Raw genomic sequence first — 23,785 nt, 5'->3', positions numbered from 1 at the left:
ATGTTGGTATTGATGCTAAGACTTTAATACAACTAAGAAAATAATATTTGTCATTCGAATGTGTTGTTTTCTTACTGCTGTATTGATCTTCATATTTTCGTGTTATTAATAGATCATGTTGTATGACATTAGAAAATGGTTATGCTAGCAATATCACTTCCATTTTTTGCATTTAATAATTGAAGTTAAGAGCAGCACCAATGGGATTTATGTTTTGGATTATAGGGGAGCAACTAGTAACTTATGCAAACAAACTAGTCATAACCTTTCTTTTCCCCTCAATTCAAATCAATATCAAACTGTGCGAGTCAAGGAGACTTTCAAAGTTTTTTGAAAAGTATATTGTGCTTCATAGGAGTCACTGATAGTCAATGTGTGTGACTCTGAATTGGAGGAATAAGGTATTGTAATCTTGCAAAGATATATCTGTGAATGAATTTTAAACTTCGAAGATTTTCACATACACATTGACTATATATCAGTATAGCATGTATTCTCTCATTGTATCAACTTCCATTGGAAAGTATAAAAAGATAAAATTTAATGCTCTGAGTATTCCATTTCACACCTATTTAATTACTTTGTCCATCACGTGCACCTATTTAAGCAGCATTGCGGTTCACTTAACAAACGCACTCTTCCCTAGAAAACAAGGTTTCAGATTGCAAGCCAAGTTTTCGTCATAATAAATTCTAGCTTTTGTCGGATAAATTCTAGTGAAGATATATATATATATATATATATATCTGAGATGCACACACACACACATATACATATATTTCATTATTATTTATATATTAGAGAAAGAGATTATATATATAACGATTATTATTATGAATGGACATGTCCCTCAAGAGACATGTCTATTCATAACTCATTCTCCATAAAAATATAATTGATTGCTGCAATTGAAAAACACATTCCACAAGGGCAGTGCCATTACATTCCCAGCAATCCTAGGAAAACAACATGGTATTAGAGCAGGTTAGTCTAAGGGATCTTTTTGGTGCTAAGCGGAATTTGTATAGATTGATGCTGGAGCAAATTGTGGACTATATATAGATTGCAGTGGAAAAGGATGTCGATAATGCTGATTTTGAAAGCAATGGTCCTCTTATCAAATATTTGATATCGCAAGTGACATGATATCTCTGATCTATATTGAACACTTGAAGTCATCTCGGAGACTGCAACTGATTGCAAGAAGGTTCTTTGATTGGAATATAATACTAATCTATTAAGGTCATGCATCTTCTGCAAATGTTTACACTCCTATAGATGATCCTATTTGGGCAGATTGCTAGAAGAGCAGACCTATGGATTTCAATGTGTCTTCTAATCTGCAATCTAGCCCTCCCTTATACCTAACTCAAGGGGCATGTTCATTGAATGGACATGTCCCTCTCTAGGTCGGCCTACTTAAAAACATGATTGTTTCCTCAAGATTGGTGCCCATTCCAAGAGTTACTAATGGTTATTAACTAACTAACCACACTAGTAAATAAGAAGGCTTATAAAAGCCACAAGGAATATGCTGATCTGTCTAGAGGGGACAATATGTTCTAGTGACCAATACTTAAGGAAACTCATGCATCCAAATCAGAGTTATCTAAAAATCAGAACACTTGTCTTGTCAAAGTTACAAGGAATTAACACTCTCTCTTAACTTGATAAGATAAGTGATAGAAACATATCTAGCAACATCAATAGAGATGACTAAGCATAGATATACACTCTATACCTTTCTGAATTTCAAGCATGATGTATCATTATACAAATGATACCTGAAAACACATCATATTACAAATCTTGTAATATGAGTTATCACCAAAGCTTATGATCAAATCACTAAGCATTGTTCGTAATACAAACTATCAAATCACCTAGGCTTGTAACACTGGGTGTTTGACAAGGCTTGTGATATGAAGTATTACCTGAGCTTGCGATAACTGTATTGCATAGAATGCAATACTCAGGATAAAGACTAGAGAGTAAATAAATTCTCCCTTTACCCAAGTTGTGACGTCTGGAGTTTTAGAAATGTCACTGTCACAACATGCTCTTGATTTCATCCAAGATCTAGATTTTACCAGCAATCCATTACTAGAATGCCTTACACAAGATAAAATCCAGAGAATAATTAAATTCTTCCTTTATCTAAGTTTTGACTCATAGGCACACAACATGATCCTAAATTAAGATCTGCCAGTACACTGGATAAAATCCAAAGAATAATTAAATTCTTCCTTTATCCAAGTTGTGATTCATAGACATAGAAATGCCTCCATGACAACATGATCTTAAATTCATCCAAGTCTGCCAGTAATTCTCCACTAGTCAGAACATGTTACCTCTTATAATGTCTTTATACAAGTGACCATTATTTCAGAGATCGTCACCTCTTAAATAACAAACACAAATGGTGAAGCCCCAAAACAGTCAATATCCTGATAATAATATAAATTATCATAAGAATACAAAACAATTCAATCATACCTGGATCTTTCCCCAGATGATCACTGTCAAAGAGGTTTGATAAGAATACCTGCTTTCTAATTTCCAGTACTTAAGGATAAAGTCTAGAGAATAATTAAATTCTCTCTTTATCCAAGTTGTGATTCATAGACATCAAAATGTCTCTTTCACAACACAATCTTGAAACTATTCAAGATTTGCCAGTAGTCCTCTACTGATTTAAAACACCATAAGATCATTTGCTATCACTGCAAATTCGTGCTGGAAGATTGTTTTCTATTACTGCAAACTGATGTTGCAAGATTGTTTGCTGAGAAATGCTTCCACACCATGATGTTTATAAAGGTAGGCCCATCAAATGGTTGCTCACTTTAGTTTTTCCAAACTCCTACTGGATATCAAATCTTTCGAGCTCCTTATTCAAGGTTGTCTTGATGAGATGTCAGACTCCCTCTGAATCCAAAATTCTTTCCTACAAGAACATTCTTCAGAAAACAAAATCAAGGCATATACTCTTCTTATAAATGAAAGATATTACAGAAATAAGGTAAAAGAAGAGCTCAAGTACAATAGATACTTATCTTTCCATCATAACCTTGATGAAAGCTTTTGTACACCATCTTGACATGGTACACTCAGTCTGAGTCTGTATAACCTAGATCCTGGGGAATCAACTTGATCCTCTAGGTACTCTCTCTGACATATAACCTTCTTATAAGATGATACTTATGATTCTCTGCTACAAATTCTTTATTACTCGGGAATCAATAAAGCATGGTCTACTCCCTCTGAGTCAAGATTCACCATTGCAGATCATTTAGCTTCTCCTTTTATCAGGAAGGCATACCATGCTAATATCCATGATCTTAGTGTCACAGCAGGATGTCACTTTATTCCCTCCTTTCTAAGAGAACCAATACTAATAATCTGAATAGTCATAAGGTTATATAGAATGCATCTTTTCTAAGTCCACAATCATTAACACTCCCTCTTGGACTTGAGGGAAGATTAGAAATGCCTTGAGTAAAATGTTTTGATATCGCATATGATATCATGAGTATTGGCCTCCTAGAATATCAACGATATCCACCAAATACTCTCAGTAATGGCCTTCCAAAATGGTAGATAGTCACCAAATATTACAATGAATTTTGTGCTTGACTATAGTCTCCAGCAGCCTGATGTATCCTCCTTTAATATTCCTGACCTGACAAAGCCTTCCCAAATGTATCTCCCATCCAAAGGTCACAACCTTCATTTCTGGCCAATACCATAGAATTTGCACGTGAGTGTGCAGTCATAAGTCTATACGCAGATCACCATTGCAGCATCCTGCAACTCATAACACTGATGCCTATTGTTTGAAGGCCAACTGTCGATAGTATCTAATATTCTAATTTGTATAGACAATTCTGATCATAACAGCATAGTATTTAAACATTTGATATGCCTGCAAATTTGTGTTATCACTGTGATTTTCTTGGTGCATTTAGAACTGCCTCCTGAATAATAGTTTGCACTCTCTCCTCTGTAGTTCTAATATTTGGTTCTGCAAAGGATTGTGCAAATATATCTAATTTGATGAGCACCATAAGTGACCAACTATTTTGATTGCATGCAGCTATCCTTGGAGATTGCTTCAAATTCCTGTTAGGTCATATTGTTTCACATGAAACCTCATAAAACTCTCTGACAATGATGATGATATCATTTGTTTATTGAATGGTTTGCTTCTTTGAAGAACTCCCACGTATAGTCCTTGAAGAAGAAAATGTTGCCGTGCTGAGAGGCTCGATACTCCTTGCCTATCTTACCACCCTTTTATTATTCAGAGGTTGTGATGTAAGTGTGATAACTTAGGCATCCAAAGACTTGGTCACATCCCACTCTAATCCCTTCTATCGTGTGCGCTCGAGAAAGTCACCCGACATTCATAATGTTCCTGCACCCAACTTATTTCTAGGGTATGTCTACCAATGTCAACGTATAGATTTTCCAATTGTGTTTAGGCAGTAACTTAATCCATTTTCAATTGCTTCCTTATTCCTCTAATGGCAAAGAATATTCAAACACATGTTCATTCCAACATGACTTGAATGAATATAGGCTTGTCTCTTTCCTACGTGGCAAAATTCTTTCCTTTTAATCTTTGCACTCTTCTCCTTATTATTTAATAGTTGATGTGATACATGCCTCTTATGTGGGGTCCCATCCACGTGGGCCTCCAAACGATGACTTGTGCATTTGCCTTAGATTAAAAGATATCATTTTCTTATGTTTTTGCCAATATTATTTAATTCTTTGTTCATATTTCTTCCTTCCGTGCATTGTCTGTCATATTCGACTTGTGATGCATTAAGCCCTACCCAACCCACACCAAATTTTCACAGGGAAGCTTGTGCCCGCAATCGCAAGTGCTACTGTCACCTGAATGAGAGATTTATAATCACTTGGGTCTATGGATTGCTCTAGCCTAATGTCCGACGTTGCAGTTGATTCTTCAACCACATCACGAACTGGCTCTTCCTCAATATAATCGCCACCCTTGATAAAATCGTTGCAGGACAAGTTAATATGAGTCATCTCCTATTCCCTGTTTTCATTTGATGTGTTACAGCAAGAGTATAGAAGTGTTGATTGAATTTGGCATATAATCACTGCATATTCCATATTTTCATATCCCAACGCTCCTTCCTTGCGAAAGGCATGACTATTCATATCCTCTGACGGTGGCCTTCCATGCATGCAGATGTGAATTCAAGAATCATTTGTCCAGACTGGCAAGCACATAAACATTTCTGATCATAACCATCTCCGATGGTCTCTTATTTAATAACTGTTTTTCATGATAGTCATCGTGACTTGAAGATTTTGTTGACTAGATTGTGTCCTACTTGTTGGAGGGATTGATTCTATTTGTTTATGTCATCTTCTATAACTGTCCGCTCATATTCCCTGCTTTGATTTCACAAAATAGACCAAAGTGTACCAAAAACTCTTCAAAGGATAGCGACTATTCTTTAGTAATAGTAAATATTAGATTGTCTCTGTACATTTCCCATTTTCAGCAAACAGAATGTATCAAGCAATGCGTAGTTGTCAGAAATGGTATTTATTGTTTAGACCAGTGATTAGCTCCAATCACTTCAATATAAATTTCCCATTACGCCAACCAGAGATGGTGAAGCAGGGGAAAAACCATCAGTGAATGCAGTCACAGAAGGATTTCAAAAACATATTATATGCAAATTTCCTTAGTGGCCAAGAAGCTCATAACCTTGTATTCCTTTGGATCTCACTGGTCCTACTATCTTCTGTTCATTGACTCCATTCGATAGTTAATAAAATCCTCATATATTAGGTAGGGATTTCTTACATTTGCAGTTGGCTCTGATACCATGTTAAGGTCATAGATCTTCTGCAAATGTTTACACTCCTATAGATGATCCTATTTGGACAGATTGCTAGAAGAGCAGACTTATGGATTTTGGTGTGTCTTCTAATCTGCAATCTAGCCCTCCCTTATACCTAACTCAAGGGGCATGTTCATTGAATGGACATGTCCCTCTCTAGGTCGGCCTACTTCAAAACATGATTGTTTCCTTAAGATTGGTGCCCATTCCAAGAGTTACTAATGGTTAGTAACTAACTAACCACACTAGTAAATAAGAAGGCTTATAAAAGCCACAAGGAAGATGTCGATTTGTCTAGAGGGGACAATATGTTCTAGTGACCAATACTTAAGGGAACTCATGCATCCAGATCAGAGTGATCTGAAAATCAGAACACTTGTCTTGTCAAAGTTACAAGTAATTAACATAATCAAATGATGAGTTTGTGAGTGCTCATGGAACCATGTATGATTCAACTTCCAACTAGCGATATTTATATTCAGATATGATAAATGTCATAGGAACAAATGATGCTCAGATAAAGCTCCGAAGATGCAGAAAAATTATATCAAGTCTTGAATACAAGTATTGAACGCAAAAGGTGTATACAGAAAATTTATTTTAATAACGAACCAATAGTCATATTAAAGATATATGATGATTTGTATCTGATGGGGACTAGGAATGAATAATATTAATGAAGCGTGTAAGTTATATAAAGGAATCAAGTTAACTGCCACGTGGTTTGAGAAAACAGGAGACCTAGGAAGACCAGGGGAGGTCATATTTACAAAGTATAGCAGCAGGAAATAAACTATACCATACTGACCATCTATGACATTGCAGACAAGATAAGGGAATGAGCCCTTGACCAATCAACAACCTCATGATATAAACCCATTGACAGGCAAAGACTTGGAAAGCAAACAACATCATATATAGTTGACACCTATTCTACAAATTCAGTTTGAACATAAAGGGGCATCGCCATATAAGGTGGTGAGAATTTCCTATAAACCACTCTGCATTACCTTATACATTGGGTCTGTACAAATCAGCAGCCCACCACAAATAAGCACACTATGTGTATTTTTTTTAGTAACGTCCACTAAGTGTGGCTAAGGAAACTTATAATTGTTAAAGACATAGTAAAAGGAATGAATTAAGAATTTGGAGTGACAATAAGGTAAGTATTTATGGTGTATTATTTAAGTTTTTTAATAATTATTTTATGATATATATTGTTTAATATGCCTTATAGATATATTGATAGGTAAGTTTTGGCATTTATTTAATTTCACATGGGATATTATAGTTGAAAACATATATTTAAATTAGATGTTTATCTATATTATATTGGAATGATCTTATTATGAGAAATCTATTATTCTAGAGTACTAGTCTCTCTCTTATTTTTATTTCACTATGTACTATAAGAGCTAATTTGCCTTGATCCGTGTTTTTTCCTCTGAGAATGTTCTTGCAAAAAGAGGGAGATTGATATCATATTCAGAGGGAGTCTGACACTTAAGGCAATGTTGTATGAGGAGCTCCAAATACTGGTATTTAGAGGGAGTCGGAAAATCCATGTGTGTGATTGTGGTGCAGGGCACCTCCCTATTTGATGTTTTGGTGTGCTTTAGAGTTGGATTAGGTGTTTGGGTGTGTGTTGGAATAAGATCCAATGGGTTGGATGCAATGTTAGTCAACTTCATGTTTGTAAGAGCTCATAGTGCTCATTAGGTGATTTAGGGTCATTTTGACTTTAAATAGTGAAAAGTTGCCATTTTGGTGTAATGTGGGTTGAGGGGTGTTTTAGGACCCTACATATCCTATCTAGGGTCATGGAAGTCAAACTCACCCATCGAGTTGACAAAATGAATCATAATGCTCATAATGCAAAAAGTTGCTAGCACCTTTTGCAAGAAATGGACAAAATGTAGGTAGACCAGTTGTAATTGCCCATGCTTGGGATATAAGCATGGATTCAATGATTTGAGGTGGTTAATGAAGTTTTGGATTGCAACAATTGTTTAAGGCACTTCTGTATAGATGACTGTGACAGCATTTTTGTAAACTCTATTGTTTTCTTGCTACTGTATGGCTCTGTACGGATTGGCATAGGAGATCAGACCCCATGGGGATGTAGTGATTTCAAGTAGCTTTCTTTTGCAATAGATAGTTTGCTTTCAAGTGCTTGGTGTGTAGAGTTAGAGAGTTTTGAAGGTCACTGGTTTGTAAGTGACAGTTACAGTGTTGATTAGTTAGAAATGGCTCTAACCTATGAACCCACTGGTGGATTTGGCTGAAACCATGGGGGAAGTAGGGTTAGAGTTTGTAAATATTATTTTAGCTTCCATTTTTGTTGTTGCAATGGATTTCCTAGACCAAATGGGAAGCCCTATGGCTGACTGTTGAACACAGGTGAGCCAGGACAGGGATAACAGTGATTTGGCACGAGCACCCATGACCCTTTGTGAAGGACTTGGCGCTATTTTCAGATGTCCTAGATAGTCTCCTAAAAGGATTCAGAGGTGGAAGGAGTTGAATCAAGGTTTGGAGATCAGTTTTTCAATTGTTTATGCTGACTGGTCCAGAGGTCTAATTAATAGGCTTAAAACTACAGCCTGATGGAAATTAGGGCTAAGGGTGCATCCAGAAGTCAGGACTATGGATTGTGATAGTGCTCATAGATACCCTGAAGACTTTCAAGGTCTTGTGTGGAGTTCCTTGGGGAATTTGGGAGCAATAGACCAAAATAGTGAAATCAGACCTACTAGGAATTAGGCAAGTAGGCCTCCTAGTGAAACTGAGACCAATTGGATTGGTAATGAGTCAAGAAGTGGGGGAAAGGATTCAAAATGACCTTTGACGGGCCAAGAAGACTGATAAGAGTCTAAGTGAATGCATGGGAAGATCCTAAGCAGAGGTTTGGAATTCTAGGAGGAAAGCTAGTGAAGAAGCCTAGGCACTTGGGAACTAGTTGGACTAGTTAAGCCTATAAACTTTGGAATCCTCTAAAGATCAACTATACCTTGGAGGAGAAGTTGATAGTGAGGGTCTTGGAGATCCTAATTGGGGGAAGGTCCAACAAGAGCTAACAATTGGATGGTTAGGGTAGAGAAAGAAGCATTTTGAGTGAGAACCTAGAGTACGAGATCCTCTGCATCAAATTGCTTGATTTTATGGGCCTACCTGTGTACATCATGAGGAAGTGAACACTTCCAAATGATTATCACTTGTATCCGTAGAAGTTATTGAAGGGTGACGATCTTTCAATAACTTAACCCTCTATTGTGATAGACATTTTATAATGTCTGAATACGATCATAATAGATTGTAAACTTGCATGGTGGATTAAATTTCCATAAACAGACCATGGTCATCTATTATGATGGACATCTTATGACGTCCTAGCAGATCATGATAGCTGATATCTTGCATGGTGGATTAAGTTCCTTAAACAGACCATGGCCATCTATTATGATGGACATCTTATGATGTCTAAGCAGATCATGATAGATGATATTTTGCATGGCAAATTAAGTTCCTTAAACAAACCATGGCCTACTATTGTGATGGACATCTTATGATGTCTAAGCAGATTGCAAAAGAAGATTACTTGCATAGTGGATTAGGTTCCCTTAATAGACCATGGTTATTCATATGGTAAGCATCATTAAGAATGTGTGTACATACCTTATGAATATTTTAAGTATTTGGTGAATATCATATGTTAATATTTTGGAGGCCAATACTTATGATATCAAAATGTTGAATATCTTCTTATCACATATATTCTTATAGTGCATTGAGGTAATACCTAACCATTTATTTATCCTTCCTAACTAAGAGGGAGTGTTGATGATTTGTAGCTTCTACCAGATAAATTCTAGTGAAGATATATATATATATATATATATATAATTTGTGTATATATAATTATAATAATTTATTATTATGAATGGACATTTCCTTGAAGAGTCAATGTCTATTCATAACTCATTCTCAATATAAATATAATTGATTGCTGCAGTTGAAAAACACATACCACAAGGGCAGTGCCATTACATCTGCAGTGATCCCAGGAGAACAATAAAAAACACCTATAAAGTCTGATGATTAATTCTGAAAGTACTCTGCAACTAAGAAGCCCTACCAGTATAAATTATCTGACAAAATGTCCCAGTCATGGTTGCAAAATTGGGTTCAACCAGTGGTAACTTATTTCAGTGGTAGCTTATTCCACCAATAGCCTGTAAATGGATACAATCCCATGATAGCAGGTGCACATAATATTCTCTTTCCTGGGAATACATTAATATTATCTGCTCTCAATATTGCAATAAAATACTTGTGGATTCTTTCTATTGCTATTGTTACTGAATACTGCTGCGAAAACAAATCAAAGTTTGGGCAAAGAGTTTCTAGTTTGTTGTTGCTTGAAACTGATGTGTCAAAAATTCTCTGTTGCTCTGAAACTAGTTCAAAATGAACCCATTCAGCATTGTGTGCAAATTGTTTGACTAAATACCAACCCCGTGCATTGGTGATTTGAGATGATAGGACAGTAAAGGCAGTGTTAGTACAGAAATTTTCAGTGGAAACTGGCGTAAACTCCAGTGCATCAGATTAGTTGGAGCAAAACGAAATTAAACAAAGGAAAATCTGAAAAGCAGCAATCTCAAAGGAATTTGATCATACCTTTAATGGTGAACAGATATGGGACTTGCAGAAAAAGAAAACAATCAGGAATGAGCTCTATATAATTGATTTGCAATTGAAGACCGTGAAATCTCTAGATGGACTTCTTGCTAATTTGGAGGAATTGGATTCATGTTAATCCAAAAGGGACCACTCCGATTGGAGGTTGCTGAGTTGGTCTTTGCAGCCTTCAATGGTTGCTTTAGTTGAACGCAAGTTAATGGGGCACTCATGTGAGGATGTGAGGTTAGTAGTTGCTTCATGCCTTAATGAAGTTATTCGAATAACAGCCCCAGTCACACCTTATGCTGATAACATTTTGAGGCAGGTTCTACAACTGATAGTGGATAGCTTGTGTGGATTACAGGATAACGAAAACCCTACCTTTGGTAAGAAGGTGAAGATTTTAGAGCTTATGTCAAAAACAAGATTTCTTATCCTCATCTTGGGCCTTGGTTGTGAAAAAATGATTCTACAATTGTTTCAATGTCTCTTGGGAGAATTTAGGAAGCATCACCCATACCCTGTGAGAGCTTGCATAAAAACAGTTGTGTCTTTAATTCTAAATGACAAGTATGAGGCATGTAAACAAGCACAAACAGATTTGTTGGCATTTTGGAGAGGAGAGTATAAATATCACTTACGGCTTATTAGCTCACATGGGAATTAATTGAGCATAAAATTGAAAGGTTCCATGATAATTTGATGGACAATAAGCTGATATCAATGGGTACACAAGTTGCAGGATCTTCGAATTTGAGCAAGAACTAAATGGCAAAGAGCAGCTTTGCTTCACTTGCAAACGTGCTTGATCGCTTGGTCACATTTGTGAGAAGAACAAGAGGAGCCAGTTCAAGAAGTGCAGATCAGCATTTTGAGAACTCTGCAATTCAGCTTCGACATAATGAAATCCCTGAGATGGAACCAGCTATAGGTGATAGTAAGGAATATACTAGCATCTTATTTGATGACTTGGAAGTGGTTATATCTATCTACAAAATATTTCCAAAGATGAAATGAATCTCTCCATGAGGATGAACCTTTTGAAAATGGCGACATAATAATATGCGAGGCCATACACTTACAAGATGAAAATAATCCTAGAAAACCTGAAAAATAGTACATTAGATGATAAAATCTCTTCCAACCTGAGCTAGACCATGAGGATAACACTATAGGAGCTGATATGAATGATCACTTAGAAAAAAATTGTTTGGCAGAGGAACTTGGAGCATACATTTTGGAAGATAAACTGAAAACCTCAAATGATATGGTCATTGCAGCCTTGGTACATTTTGAAAATACCCTTAAAAACATTAGTGAAACCTTGTGGGAAGTTCAAACTAAGGAAAAGAATAAAGCGATATTGAGTGGAATCAATGGCACATACCTTCATACTCTTAAAAAGGCAGTGGAAAGGATGAAATCAGATTATTTGAAGTTGCTCAAAGATAGAGATATAGCCATTAAACATGCAGAAGGAAAAAAGGAGGTAGATGAGCTTTGCCTACAATTGACTATGACACAATAGTCATTATGCCAGGCTGAAAAATCAGATTTCTATGGCAGCCATTCACAAGGATGATGGAATTGGAAAACCTTTTGAGCTTCGATCCGATCATCAAAGCTTAAAATATATTTTCACTCAACAAAATTTGAATGCAAGACAGAGGAGATGGTTAGAGTTTTTGGCAGATTATGAGTTTGACATAAGCTAGATTAAGGGGAAAGAGAATAAGGTGGCTGATGCTTTAAGTCGAAGAAAACATATTTCAACAATGACTAAGGTAAAATTTCAGTTGAGGGATCAAATCTTACAATATTTAGAGCATGACGAATTTTATGTAGAAATCAGCATGGCACTTGTTAGAGATCCACAAGACCCCAAATATTCAGATTTTAATTTAGAAAATGATGGATTGTTGAGATATCACCATAGAATTTATGTACCCAATCATCCTGAGCTGCGAAGATTAATTTTAGGAGAGTATCATTCAGCCCCATATTCAAGACATCTGGGGGTAACAAAAATGTTATCTAACATAAAACCCTTATACTTTTGGAAGGGAATGAAAAGAGAGATAATTGAATTTGTAGCAAGTTGTTTAGAGTGTCAAAGAGTGAAAGCGAAACATAGATACCCAGCAGGATTGTTGCACCCAAATGAGGTACCTAAATGGAAGTGGCAAGTAATATCCATGGACTTTGTACAAGGGTTGCCTATGACCAAGAATCAACATAACACTATTTTGGTCGTGGTTGATAGATTGACTAAGGTTGCACATTTTATTCTAGGGAATTTATCCGACAGAGCACCTGAGATAGCCCATAAATTCATAAAAGAAATATTCAGATTACATGGGGTTCCAGAGAAAATTATTTCAGATCGAGATACAAGGATAACTTCTAGATTTTGGCCGACATTATTTTCAGCCTTGGGCACTAAATTGAATATAAGTTCAGTTTATCATCCTGAGACAGATGGTCAGACAGAGCGAGTAAATCAGGTACTAGAGGACCTTCTAAGGGTTTATTGCATGGATCGACAGTATTAATGGGAAACGTACTTACCTTTGGTTGAATTTGCATATAATAACTCATACCAGTCTTCGATTAAAATGGCTCCCTTTGAAGCCTTGTATGGCCGTAAATGCAAAACCCCAATAAGCTGGAATCGATTAGAGGCCAGGGTCATTGTTGGGCCAAAAATGCTACAAGAGATGGAAGAACAAGTACTTCAGATCCGCCAGAGATTGAAAGAAGCAAATGACAGGCAAAAAAGTTATGTTGATGCAAAAAGAACACCCAGAGAGTTCTCAGTAAGGGACAAGGTGTTATTGAGAGTTAAGCCTCAGAAGAGTACTATTAAGTTTGGCAAGAATGCTAAATTGGCCCCCAGATATGTAGGACCTTTTGAAGTTTTGGAGGTTGTTAACCCAGTGGCCTATTACGAGGTAATTGGTAAATACTTGCTTGTTAATAACAGAGACCGAAAGGTCAATTTATACAAAAGAATGAGACGATGTTTCCTTAGGAAACAATCGTAAAGAATAGAAACATTCCATTCCAGAGAAAGCAAAAAACGAAAGCAAACTAAAGCTTAAGATATTTACAAGATAACCATTAACTAATAATAGACGTCTTATCTATTATTGTAATACCCTCCCTTAATGGTTAATCTATCTAACACACCAGGATGTCCTCTGAATTTGACAAACTTATCAGGACCAAGAGGCTTGGTGAGAATGTCTGCAATCTGATCTGTGGTAGGAACATACTGCAGATCTATAGTCCCGTCTTCAACCAGCTGTCGTATGTAATGACAATGAACATCCACATGCTTGGTTCGTTCATGGAAGACTGGATTCCGTGCTAACTTGATAACGCCTTCGTTATCAACAAACAGAGTAGTTGGTCCTGCTGGTGACATCTGCATTACCCCAAGCATCCGACGAAGCCAGACAGCTTCACATCCTACCTTAACAGTCCCTCTGTATTCGGCCTCTGTAGAAGAGAGAGAAACTGCCTGCTGCTTCTTGCTGGTCCATGTGACTGCACCGGATCCCAAACTGAACACATATCCAGATGTTGACTTTTTATCATCAACAGAGCCTGCCCAATCTAAATCTGTGAACCCACTGAGTTGAGGATTAGAACTCCGAGAATATAGAAGTCCATAATTGGAAGTGCCCTTCACATAACGAAGCACACGCTTTGCTGCCATCCAATGATCAGCCTTAGGAGCTGTCATAAAGCGTGAAATATAGCTGACTGCGAAGCTGATATCAGGCCTAGTAGCAGATAGGTAGATGAGGCTGCCTACTAGTTGCCTATACGTAGTATCATCAACGGAAGGAGAATCAGACTTGGCTGATAACTTGAGACCTTTCTCCATAGGTGTAGATGCAGGTTTGCAATCTTGCATTCGGAATTTGTCTAACAGGGCCCTGGCATATTTGGACTGAGAGATGAATATACCAGAAGACTATTGCCAAACTTCAACACCTAAGCAATAATGCATGAGCCCAAGGTCAGTCATATCAAAAGACTGGCATAAGTGTTGTTTGATTCCCTAAATCAAAGATGCCGAACTACCAGTGATGATCAGATCATCCACATAGATAACCAAAAGGATGATGTCACTGTCAGTAGTCTTGATGTACAGATTTGAGTCTGAAGAACTCCTCTTGAAGCCTTGATCACTGAGGTACGTATCAATCTTGATGTACCATGCCCGAGGGGCCTGCTTCAAACCATAGAGAGCTTTTACCAATCTGAGAACCTGATGGTCTTTACCAGCAACCTTGAAACCAAGAGGCTGCGTCATGTAGACCTCTTCGTGGAGAGCACCATTCAGGAAAGCACTCTTTACGTCCATCTGATGGACCTTCCAGCCAAACTGTGCTGCCATGGCTAGGACTAATCTGATGGTGCTCATCTTTGCAGTAGGAGCAAAGGTCTCCTCAGAATCAATGCCCTGACGCTGAGAAAAGCCCTTTGCCACTTAACGAGCTTTGTACTTATCCAAAGTACCATCTGATTTGTATTTGATTTTGTAGACACATTTGCAGCTAATGGGTTTCTTCCCTGGGGGAAGATCAGAAAGGACCCAAGTGTTGTTCTTCAGCGGGCTCTGGTGTTCAGATTGCATGGCCTGTTCCCACTCTGGAATTCCTTTAGCCTTGGAATATGTTTGAGGTTCAAACACACTGTGAATGTTGGCCATAAGAGCAAAGTTAACAGAATCTGTAGTTTTGCTCTTTTTCCGAGCAGTTCTCCCATCAATGAGCTCATCATCATGAAGATCATCAAGTGTCTTAGCCCACCACTTAGGCCGGAGAGGAGAATGACCAATAGTAGTACTAGGAGATGCTTGATCAACAGGATCCTGATTAGAAGAATCTAGATCAAACTTAGGTGAAGCATCTTCAAAATGAGGTGATCCTGCAGGAGAAGCCGGAGGTGTCTGTACAGGTATCACTGGCAAGACTAGAGCTGGAGGAGCTACTGGAGCCCTCCCATCAAGTGGACCTAATGGAAGCCGAACTCCCAAATCATGAACCTGCATAGGTTGGTCTGCTGAATCAGGAACAGGAGAAACAGGCATGAATGGTCCTCGCTGCTCATCAAAGACTACATCGCGGCTGTATATGAGACGAGATGTCTCAACATCAATAAGGCGGTAGGCTTTGTGAAGACTGCTATATCCAGCAAGCATCAGTTTCTGACTTTTGGCATCCAACTTGGTGCGTGAAGCATCAGGGATCCAAACAAAAGCAAGAGAGCCAAAAACCTTCAGGTGACTGATTCTGGGCTTGCGACCTGACCAGGCCTCTTCCGGAGTTTTACCTTTGACCGCCACTGTGGGTGACCGGTTCAACAGATAAACTGCAGTGTTAACTGCTTCTGCCCAAAAATGCTTCAGAACATGTCTGTGTTCGAGCATGGAACGAGCCATCTCGGTGATTGTCCTGTTCCGACGTTCAACTACACTGTTCTGTTGTGGCGTGTGGGGTGTGGTGAACCGGCGTTGGATGCCATGTGTATCCAAGAAGCTGGAGAAAACATTAGAACAAAATTCCCCCCCATTGTCTGATCTAAGAGCAATAATAGATTTTCCAAACTCTTTTTCAACTAAGGGTTTAAACTTCTCAAATACAGTAAATGCATCGGATTTCTTTTTAAGGAAATACACCCACATTTTTCTACTGAAATCATCTACAAACAACAGAAAATACCTGTACCCAAGAACAGAAGGAGTGGCCATAGGGCCGCAGATATCAGCATGAACAAGCTGAAGGACTTGAGAAGCTCGCCAGGAATCGCCACTGGGGAAAGGTGAGCGATGTTGCTTCCTAGCCTGACATGCGTCACAAACTCCAAGGTGTTGAGTTTGAATCTCTGGCAAACCAAGAACAAGCTCATCCCGAGCAAGTTGTGAGAGATAATGCACATTTAAGTGCCCATATCGCTGATGCCAAAGTGTACTGATGGAAGATCGCCGAGCAGCCATAGCTAAGTCCTGAGAATCACCAGAATCAGTAAGTCTAAAAAGACCATGATCCTCAAGACCAACTGCAATAGTAGACTTAGTCGCCCGATCAATGATGGTGCACTGATGTGAACTGAAAGTGACTGCCAAGTGTGGAGAATGTCGCAGCAACTGACTGACTGAGAGTAGATTTAGTTCCATCCCTGGAACGTAGTACACATCAAGGAATATGAGATTCCTCCCGACAGACTGAATCTGAATGTTGCCTTTATCGACAACTGTGTACTCTTCTCCACCACCAAAAATAACAGAATCTGAATAAGGCTGGTAGTTAGTAAACCAGTCTCTGCGGTGAGTGAAATGTCGAGAGGCACCTGAATCAATGTACCAGGCAGATGACTTCACATGATCTGCGGGTCTTTTAGCCATGAAGGCGTAAAAGGCAGAGTCCACCTGCTCAGTGTGCTCTGCACTGTTCGCTTTGGGTTGCGAACCTGATTGCTTAGACTGGGCAGCTAAGCGTTCCAACATTCAACCTTCATATAACCAAACTTGTGACAATAGTTGCATTGAATGTTCTTCTTTTTGGTACCATCGAATGCTAGAGCAGAAGACTTCTGCTGTGATGGTTGCTGAAATTTGCCCTTATCCTTCTAAAAGGATTTCGCAGCAAAGGCTTGCTCAGTGGAGGTGGAACTAGAGCTGCTACCAAACTGTTGTTTCCACCGATCTTGCTGAAGCAGCAGGGTGCAGAGATCAATGAACTTTAGATCAACACCAGTAGATGTGATGTTGAGAGTCTCGATAAAATGCTCATAGGATTTTGGTAAATTCCGAAGAGTGATTACCACAATATCCTCTTCCTCCATCTTGCGACCGATGGCAAGTAACTGCTCACGAATTTCCTGAATCCGATTCAGGTGTGCCTGGAGCGAGGTGCGCTCATCCATGACAATAGAAAACAGAGTGTTTTTCAAAAAGAAGGCTCGGCTCTTGTCGGAAGTCTCATGAAGACCTTTGAGATGTGTCTAGATTTCGACAGCTATCTTGCCAGATGGAATCTGAGAAAGCTGGTCATCAGCTACGGATAGTTTGAGAAGCATTACTGCCTCTCGATTGTTCAGATCCCATGTATCTTGATCAGGACCCGGAGAAGTCGGACGCTGCGTAACACCCAGAACAAGTTGATAGGTGTTTCAATATTCGAAGATTGCGATGATGCGCTACTTCCAAGTTCCATAATTGCGACCATTGAATTTGGAATTATGCTCGAGCAGAATATTTGTTAGAGATGCCATGGCACGTTTTTCAATGAAAAACTGTGAAAATCTGTGAAGGCACGTTCTTTGAGGCAAAAATACGAAAGACCCAGAAGAATCAGAGAATGACCCAGAAGAGAGCTCGAAAAACCCAAAAGGAATCTACTGTCATTTTCTGGATCCGCTGGCTCGAAAATCGAGGCACCTAGAAAAAATGGACGACAACCCAGTTGAGCTCTCGAAAAACCAACCAAGAATCTGCAAACAAAATATTTTTTTGACCCCAAAAATTAGGGTTTCGAAAAAAAACGGCCCTAGCTAAAAAAAGCTTGAAAAAACTTCAGATTTCTTGATAAAAAATGGCAGATTTTTCTTCAAGAATCGATGTGCATGGACGAATGGGGCTAGAGTGTGCTGAACAAACACCAAAAAACGGCGTGAGTTTGCAGAGCCGAATGCAGAAAACCGTCTGCAAAAAAAAATACGTTTTTTTTTTTTTTTTTTTTTAAATTATTGCTCTCGTCTTTCACTGGCAGAGGGTCTCGGTTTTGCTTTTGCCCTTGAAAAACCGTGGACTTGAACACGCAAGCCATCTCTCATTGAGCCGAAATCAGAAAACCCGTCATTTTTTTTTCTAGCACAAAAAAAATGTGAGTTCCTCAACCACAAACGCGAGTTCAAAAAACATGAGTAGGAAAAAGAAAATTGCGAGTTGCAGATGAAATCGTCCACGATTTCCCTCAATATGCAGATTTTGCAAAAACAAAAAAATCTTCCCACGATTTTCAAAAAAGAGACCTAGTTGGATTTCAAAAAATTTGAGCAAATAATTTCGAATGAAATTATAAATTTTTCAAAAAGTTCAAGAACTAGGCTCTGATACCATATTATGAGGTAATTGGTAAATACTTCCTTGTTAATAACAGAGACCGAAAGTTCAATTTATACAAAAGAATGAGACGATGTTTCCTTAGGAAACGATCGTAAAGAATAAAAACATTCTATTCCAGAAAAAGCAAAAAACGAAAGCAAACTAAAGCTTAAGATATTTACAAGATAACCATTAACTAATAATAGATGTCTTATCTATTATTGTAATATGGCCTACAGGATTGCTTTATCTCCAGCCCTTGCCAAGATGCATAACGTCTTCCATGCGTCTTATCTTAAGAAGTTTGTTAGTCATCATGAGCACATGATTGATTGGAAATTGTTGCAGGTGCAAGAGCTAGGGGTGGTAGAGGTAAAACAGCTCAGAATACTCGAGGTACATAAGTTGTGCTTACAAAATTGAGAGGTAACTCAATGCAAGGTCCAGTGGGACCAGTATTCAAAAGATATTGCTACATGGGAAGATTATCATGATATTTTTCAAAAATACCCCTATCTATTTATAGAAACTAAAAACTGAATATTTTATTTTTTTTATTTTAATCGTTAAATACAATTTGATATTATTTCATCGTGGACGATGAAAAACCTAAGGGGGTGGGTATGTTACATCCCAATTTTTGTCCTAAAATTTTTAAGTTGTTTATAGCCGTTGAACCAAATTAATTTTTCATGTTCATGTGAAATCAAGTTAGTTCATTATAGCTGTTGTTATATCATGTTAGTTATAGTCGTTATTTATTTCTTCATGTTAATGTGAAATTGAATCAATTAATTATAGCTGTTGCATCGATTTGATTATCAAATGAAACTAGTCAGTTAAATCTAGTCGTTGTGTTCATGTGAAATGGAATTGGTTAATTTCAGCCATTGTACAATGAAATTTCCTAATGATCACTTGATGAATTTGTTTAACAAATTATGAATCTCGAATTGATGTTTTGGCGAGAATGTTGTTTAAAAATGTTTACAGAATGAAGACCAGAGAGAGAGCGGAAGCATTACGAAACAAGGTCATTGGAATGGGATGGTCATAAGATTCAGTCATCAGGAATGACAGGTTTAACCTAAAAGTCACCTTGGCAAGGTTATTAGGACTTGATAATAAATTTCTTAGTGGAAAATCGCATGAGCTAAAATTTAAAATTAAAAACAATATAATTATAAAAATAAATAAAGTTCTTATCTTTATTAAATAATAATATCACTTAATATTATTTTACTCTCTCAATTAAGATCATAAATAAATACAAAGTGGCAACATTACATTAGAATTATTAATCCAATAATGCCACCTTGCATTTACGTATTTATAAACTTAACCAAGATGATAATATAATATTAAATAATATTAATAAATAAACTTTTCATCTTTCCTTTTTCCTTTCAATTTTTCCCTCTATTCTTCTTTTTCAAACCGATTGAATATGAATCGATTATGAATCTTGTAATGGCAGGAAGCCGTAAAGTCTTTTCCAAAGTTATTTATATGTTTGCCTTGTCGTATTCAGACACACACAGAGATATCCGGCTTCTTCTTCATTTACAATTTCTTTTGATTATTCCCTGCTCTGTTACGGTGTCCTTAGCACCTGAATTCATACGTGTTTGCAAGCTATAATCATCTGCTTTTTGCGGAAGTCTAAAGAAGGCCTCTGAGTCCAAGATATAACCAAATCGACTTCATAGCAGTGAGTCACATAAGGATGCATCTGTATTTTCTTTCCTTATTTTTTCTTAAAACCAGTTAGGCTGAGTCGGCTTTTGAATATTGTTCCATGTTTTTCTAGTCAGTAATAAAACAAGCCCTCTTCCTTATGTTCTGATATATACGTATATCATCTTTAAGTCTGTGTTTACATTCACTTAATACTGCATTTAAAGTACAACCTCAGTTGGATATAAATGTTATCCAGGCAATATTTCAAATTGGTCTAATGTTTTGAAAGGACAGAATACACCCATGACTGCCAATCTTATGAATGATCTCTAAAGATTTTCATTTAAATTTATTTTTCTTTTATCAATGAAAACATGTTATAATAACTGATAAACAGTAATGAGAACATCAAAGATATCACCCGATTAATGCCAATATGAGGTAATGAAAGTGCAAGATATACAAATAAAGACAAATGTTCAGACACCAAAGAGTCACCTGCCTAATGGCCTAACAACAATGAGGTGTAGATGAACCTGTAAAAAGAAATACATGTACGAGATCAATAACCATTATTGCATAAATAAAATCTAATGAAATAGCTTATGCACAATCTACTTTCGAAATTAGTTGTCGAGCTAAGTGGTGTAGATCGAGTTATAAACCCACATCTTGAAATCCTTGGCCAGGGTGGTAAAAGGCATACTTGTCACAACAAATTGATTGTGTTGTTGTCCTGATGCTTCAGTTATTCTTCCAAATAGTTGTTGGGACCTCAACCCACCTGATTACTCTAATGGTTGTATCAATGAACGTCCCATGCCCAACCTCGGGGTAAGGAGGGCCGTTCTATTAATTTAGAACTTGTGGGGATAAGTAAAAAAGTTCGCGGTTGGGAAGTTAAGCCTATGATAATGCTTCTCCTCTCACCAAAGTCAAAGCTTGGACAACCAATTAGAAAGTCTCTCAACTACAAAACAGTATGTTCTATTTAACCTGTAAGTTTCTTTACTGAAAGTTTAGATATTATCTGAAAATTTAGTTAGTTGTTCAAGAGCATATTAAACTGCATTTTTCATTTCATTAATCTATAATTAGTTTAGTTATTAGTTAATGATAAACTTGTTTCATTAGAAAAGCAAAGTAGACTTATTGTCAGTTTTTAAACCATTTTTGAATTCTATGTCGAGTGAATATGATTTATAATTTAGATAGTTTAACGATGAAATTAGTTAGTAGTTAAACCAGCTGTTACATACGGGTTTTACTATGCCATAACCAAGTTAGATGCTAATTTCACATAGGAAACCTGAATGAAGTTCACAAAAAAAATTGTGAATTTGACAGAAATACAATAATGTAATGTAAAGCAATATTTAGTTTTATACAAAAGGTAAAAGTAATGTTTAGTCACATCAAGAGACTATTTTGATGTATGAGACCGACCTTATGTAATCATTTTGAAGGGGATACCTTTTCACTTCACTTTGATTTTATTTCAAGCGTAAATCCCTCAATTTATACGTGTGACCTCCATTATGGAGTATTCATGGCTTCGCCATCAGGCTAACTCAGGTTGTCTAACTTGAGTGTAACCCAACTTGGGCAGCCTCGGAAATTCTGTCTAACCTTGCAGGGACTACATTGTGTTAACCTAACTGGATATGACCATGATCTGTTTCTTTATATTGCAGCCAAGCAACCAATTTCACATGTGAAGAAGCCCACGAGAGAATTGGTAAAATTGATTAGTGATTTTAATGAGCAATGTAAAATAAAACAAGAGACTATAATAGGTCTACGAGATCAATGTAATTTAAACCAACATTCACTTCAAACAAGGGCTATCAAACCAAGTTGCTCATATTTGCAATTTCTTTCTTGCGGGTGAATCTTTACAATAAAAGAAAAAGATTTTATACTCTACTAATATATATAAAAACACACCTCAAGGGCCTGCTTGTACTTTTTGAACTTGCGAAGCGCCTTAACAATGTCTTCAAGCTCTAATTTCTTAAGCATGTGGCCCTTCTTCAGCCATTCGTCCAACACTGGGGTGACACTCATACGCTGACGGCCCAAACGAGATATGCGTTTATACAGCGATGCATTTTCATCTTCAACAACAATATCATCAGTATTTTGGACACCTGATTTTCCCTCTACTGCTAAAGAAGAAAATGCTCTACCACTGGTGCTTCCAAATATTCCACTCGAGTAGACTGCTCTAAGTATGTTAGCAATACCGCGAACACCATAACTAAACTGCGCCATAGAGAGCGGAGAGGCAGCTGAAGCATTGAGCTGGGTTTAACATATCATGGGGTTTTACGCGTAAACAAAACCCCTTTCGCGATCTATTTTTTCGCTACAATGCACGCCTCCCTCTTTAAGGAACGTAGAATATATATAAAGCATGACTAATCTATTTTTAAATTAAAATATATTTTTCCAATAAATTTAGAGTGTTTAAGCTATAGTATCATAGGTTAGGTTGAAAACGTATTACTCTTAATATTAAAGAACAAAGCTCTCCTAGAGCTATAGTAATTGGAAAAGACACAAGGTACTAGCATAAATGGTTGATGTTATGGGTTTATAAAAGTGAAAGTAGATAGATTAGTAGTTGTGTGTTTATATTTATGCAATGGTTTATTAATAGGAATAATGTGTCTTGTACTATTAAGAAGATAATTCAAAAAAAATGTAGTATTAAATTTGTTATAGGTAGTCTAAAAGATCATCCCAAATAACACATTAATATCTAATATCAATCTGAATTGAATTTGGGCATTCTATTGACACAAGTGATGCAAGAGTAAATGTTCAAATTATTATTTTTATTTTTATTTTTAATTCTGCTTTCAAAGATTTTTTATTCAAATAACATTTAAATCACTTATGATTGTTTTAACAACTCCCTAGTATGATCTCATCAAACATAACTAACTCAATTCTTCATATCAAAAGTTGCGAGCACAAATCCAACATCTTGGCACATAAAATAGTCTTCCTTTAGAATAGTAACTTTACAAGCATACTACAACTCATACTTTATTCACACAATATATGGTAATGTACTAAAAACAATATCAATAACAATCTAATAATTGATTCATTTGTCATCAAATATGTACTAATCTTCATTAATGCAATCACTTAGCATCGTTGCATCACTTATACTAACATAAAGTAGCTACTATCAATATTATTTTAATTAAAATTAACTTATAAATATTGTCATGCTTTCAAATAAAGTAAATAGTGTTCAAATCTCATAAGTTAGAGAAAAAATTCCTTTGAAATATTTTAAAATATCACATTTCTTTTTAAAATATTTATATAGAATTACTAAAAATCTATCAATATGATACCATAATCTAAAGAAATTGTTCAAATAATTGAATGATAT

General features: G+C 36.8%; 1 protein-coding gene across 1 annotated transcript in view; it reads right to left on the bottom strand.

Moving 5' to 3' along the window:
* Positions 1-22,755, bottom strand: part of LOC149561414 (large ribosomal subunit protein mL101 (rPPR4)-like) — a 51,670-nt gene extending 28,915 nt beyond the window's left edge. Inside the window, exon 1 of the mRNA XM_089825137.1 lies at positions 22,321-22,755. Within this exon, the coding sequence (XP_089681263.1) occupies positions 22,321-22,647 (327 nt within the window). The 5' untranslated portion in view covers positions 22,648-22,755. The remainder of the gene's footprint in view (positions 1-22,320) is intronic.
* Between the last annotated feature and the right edge of the window lie 1,030 nt (positions 22,756-23,785).

This window comes from Cupressus sempervirens, chromosome 4 (assembly GCF_028749045.1).
Source record: "Cupressus sempervirens isolate cs-2001-9-10 chromosome 4, ASM2874904v1, whole genome shotgun sequence".
NCBI classification, from domain to species: domain Eukaryota; kingdom Viridiplantae; phylum Streptophyta; class Pinopsida; order Cupressales; family Cupressaceae; genus Cupressus; species Cupressus sempervirens.
Note: the sequence above shows the minus strand (reverse complement) of the source record. Positions and strands in the feature narration are given on the sequence as shown.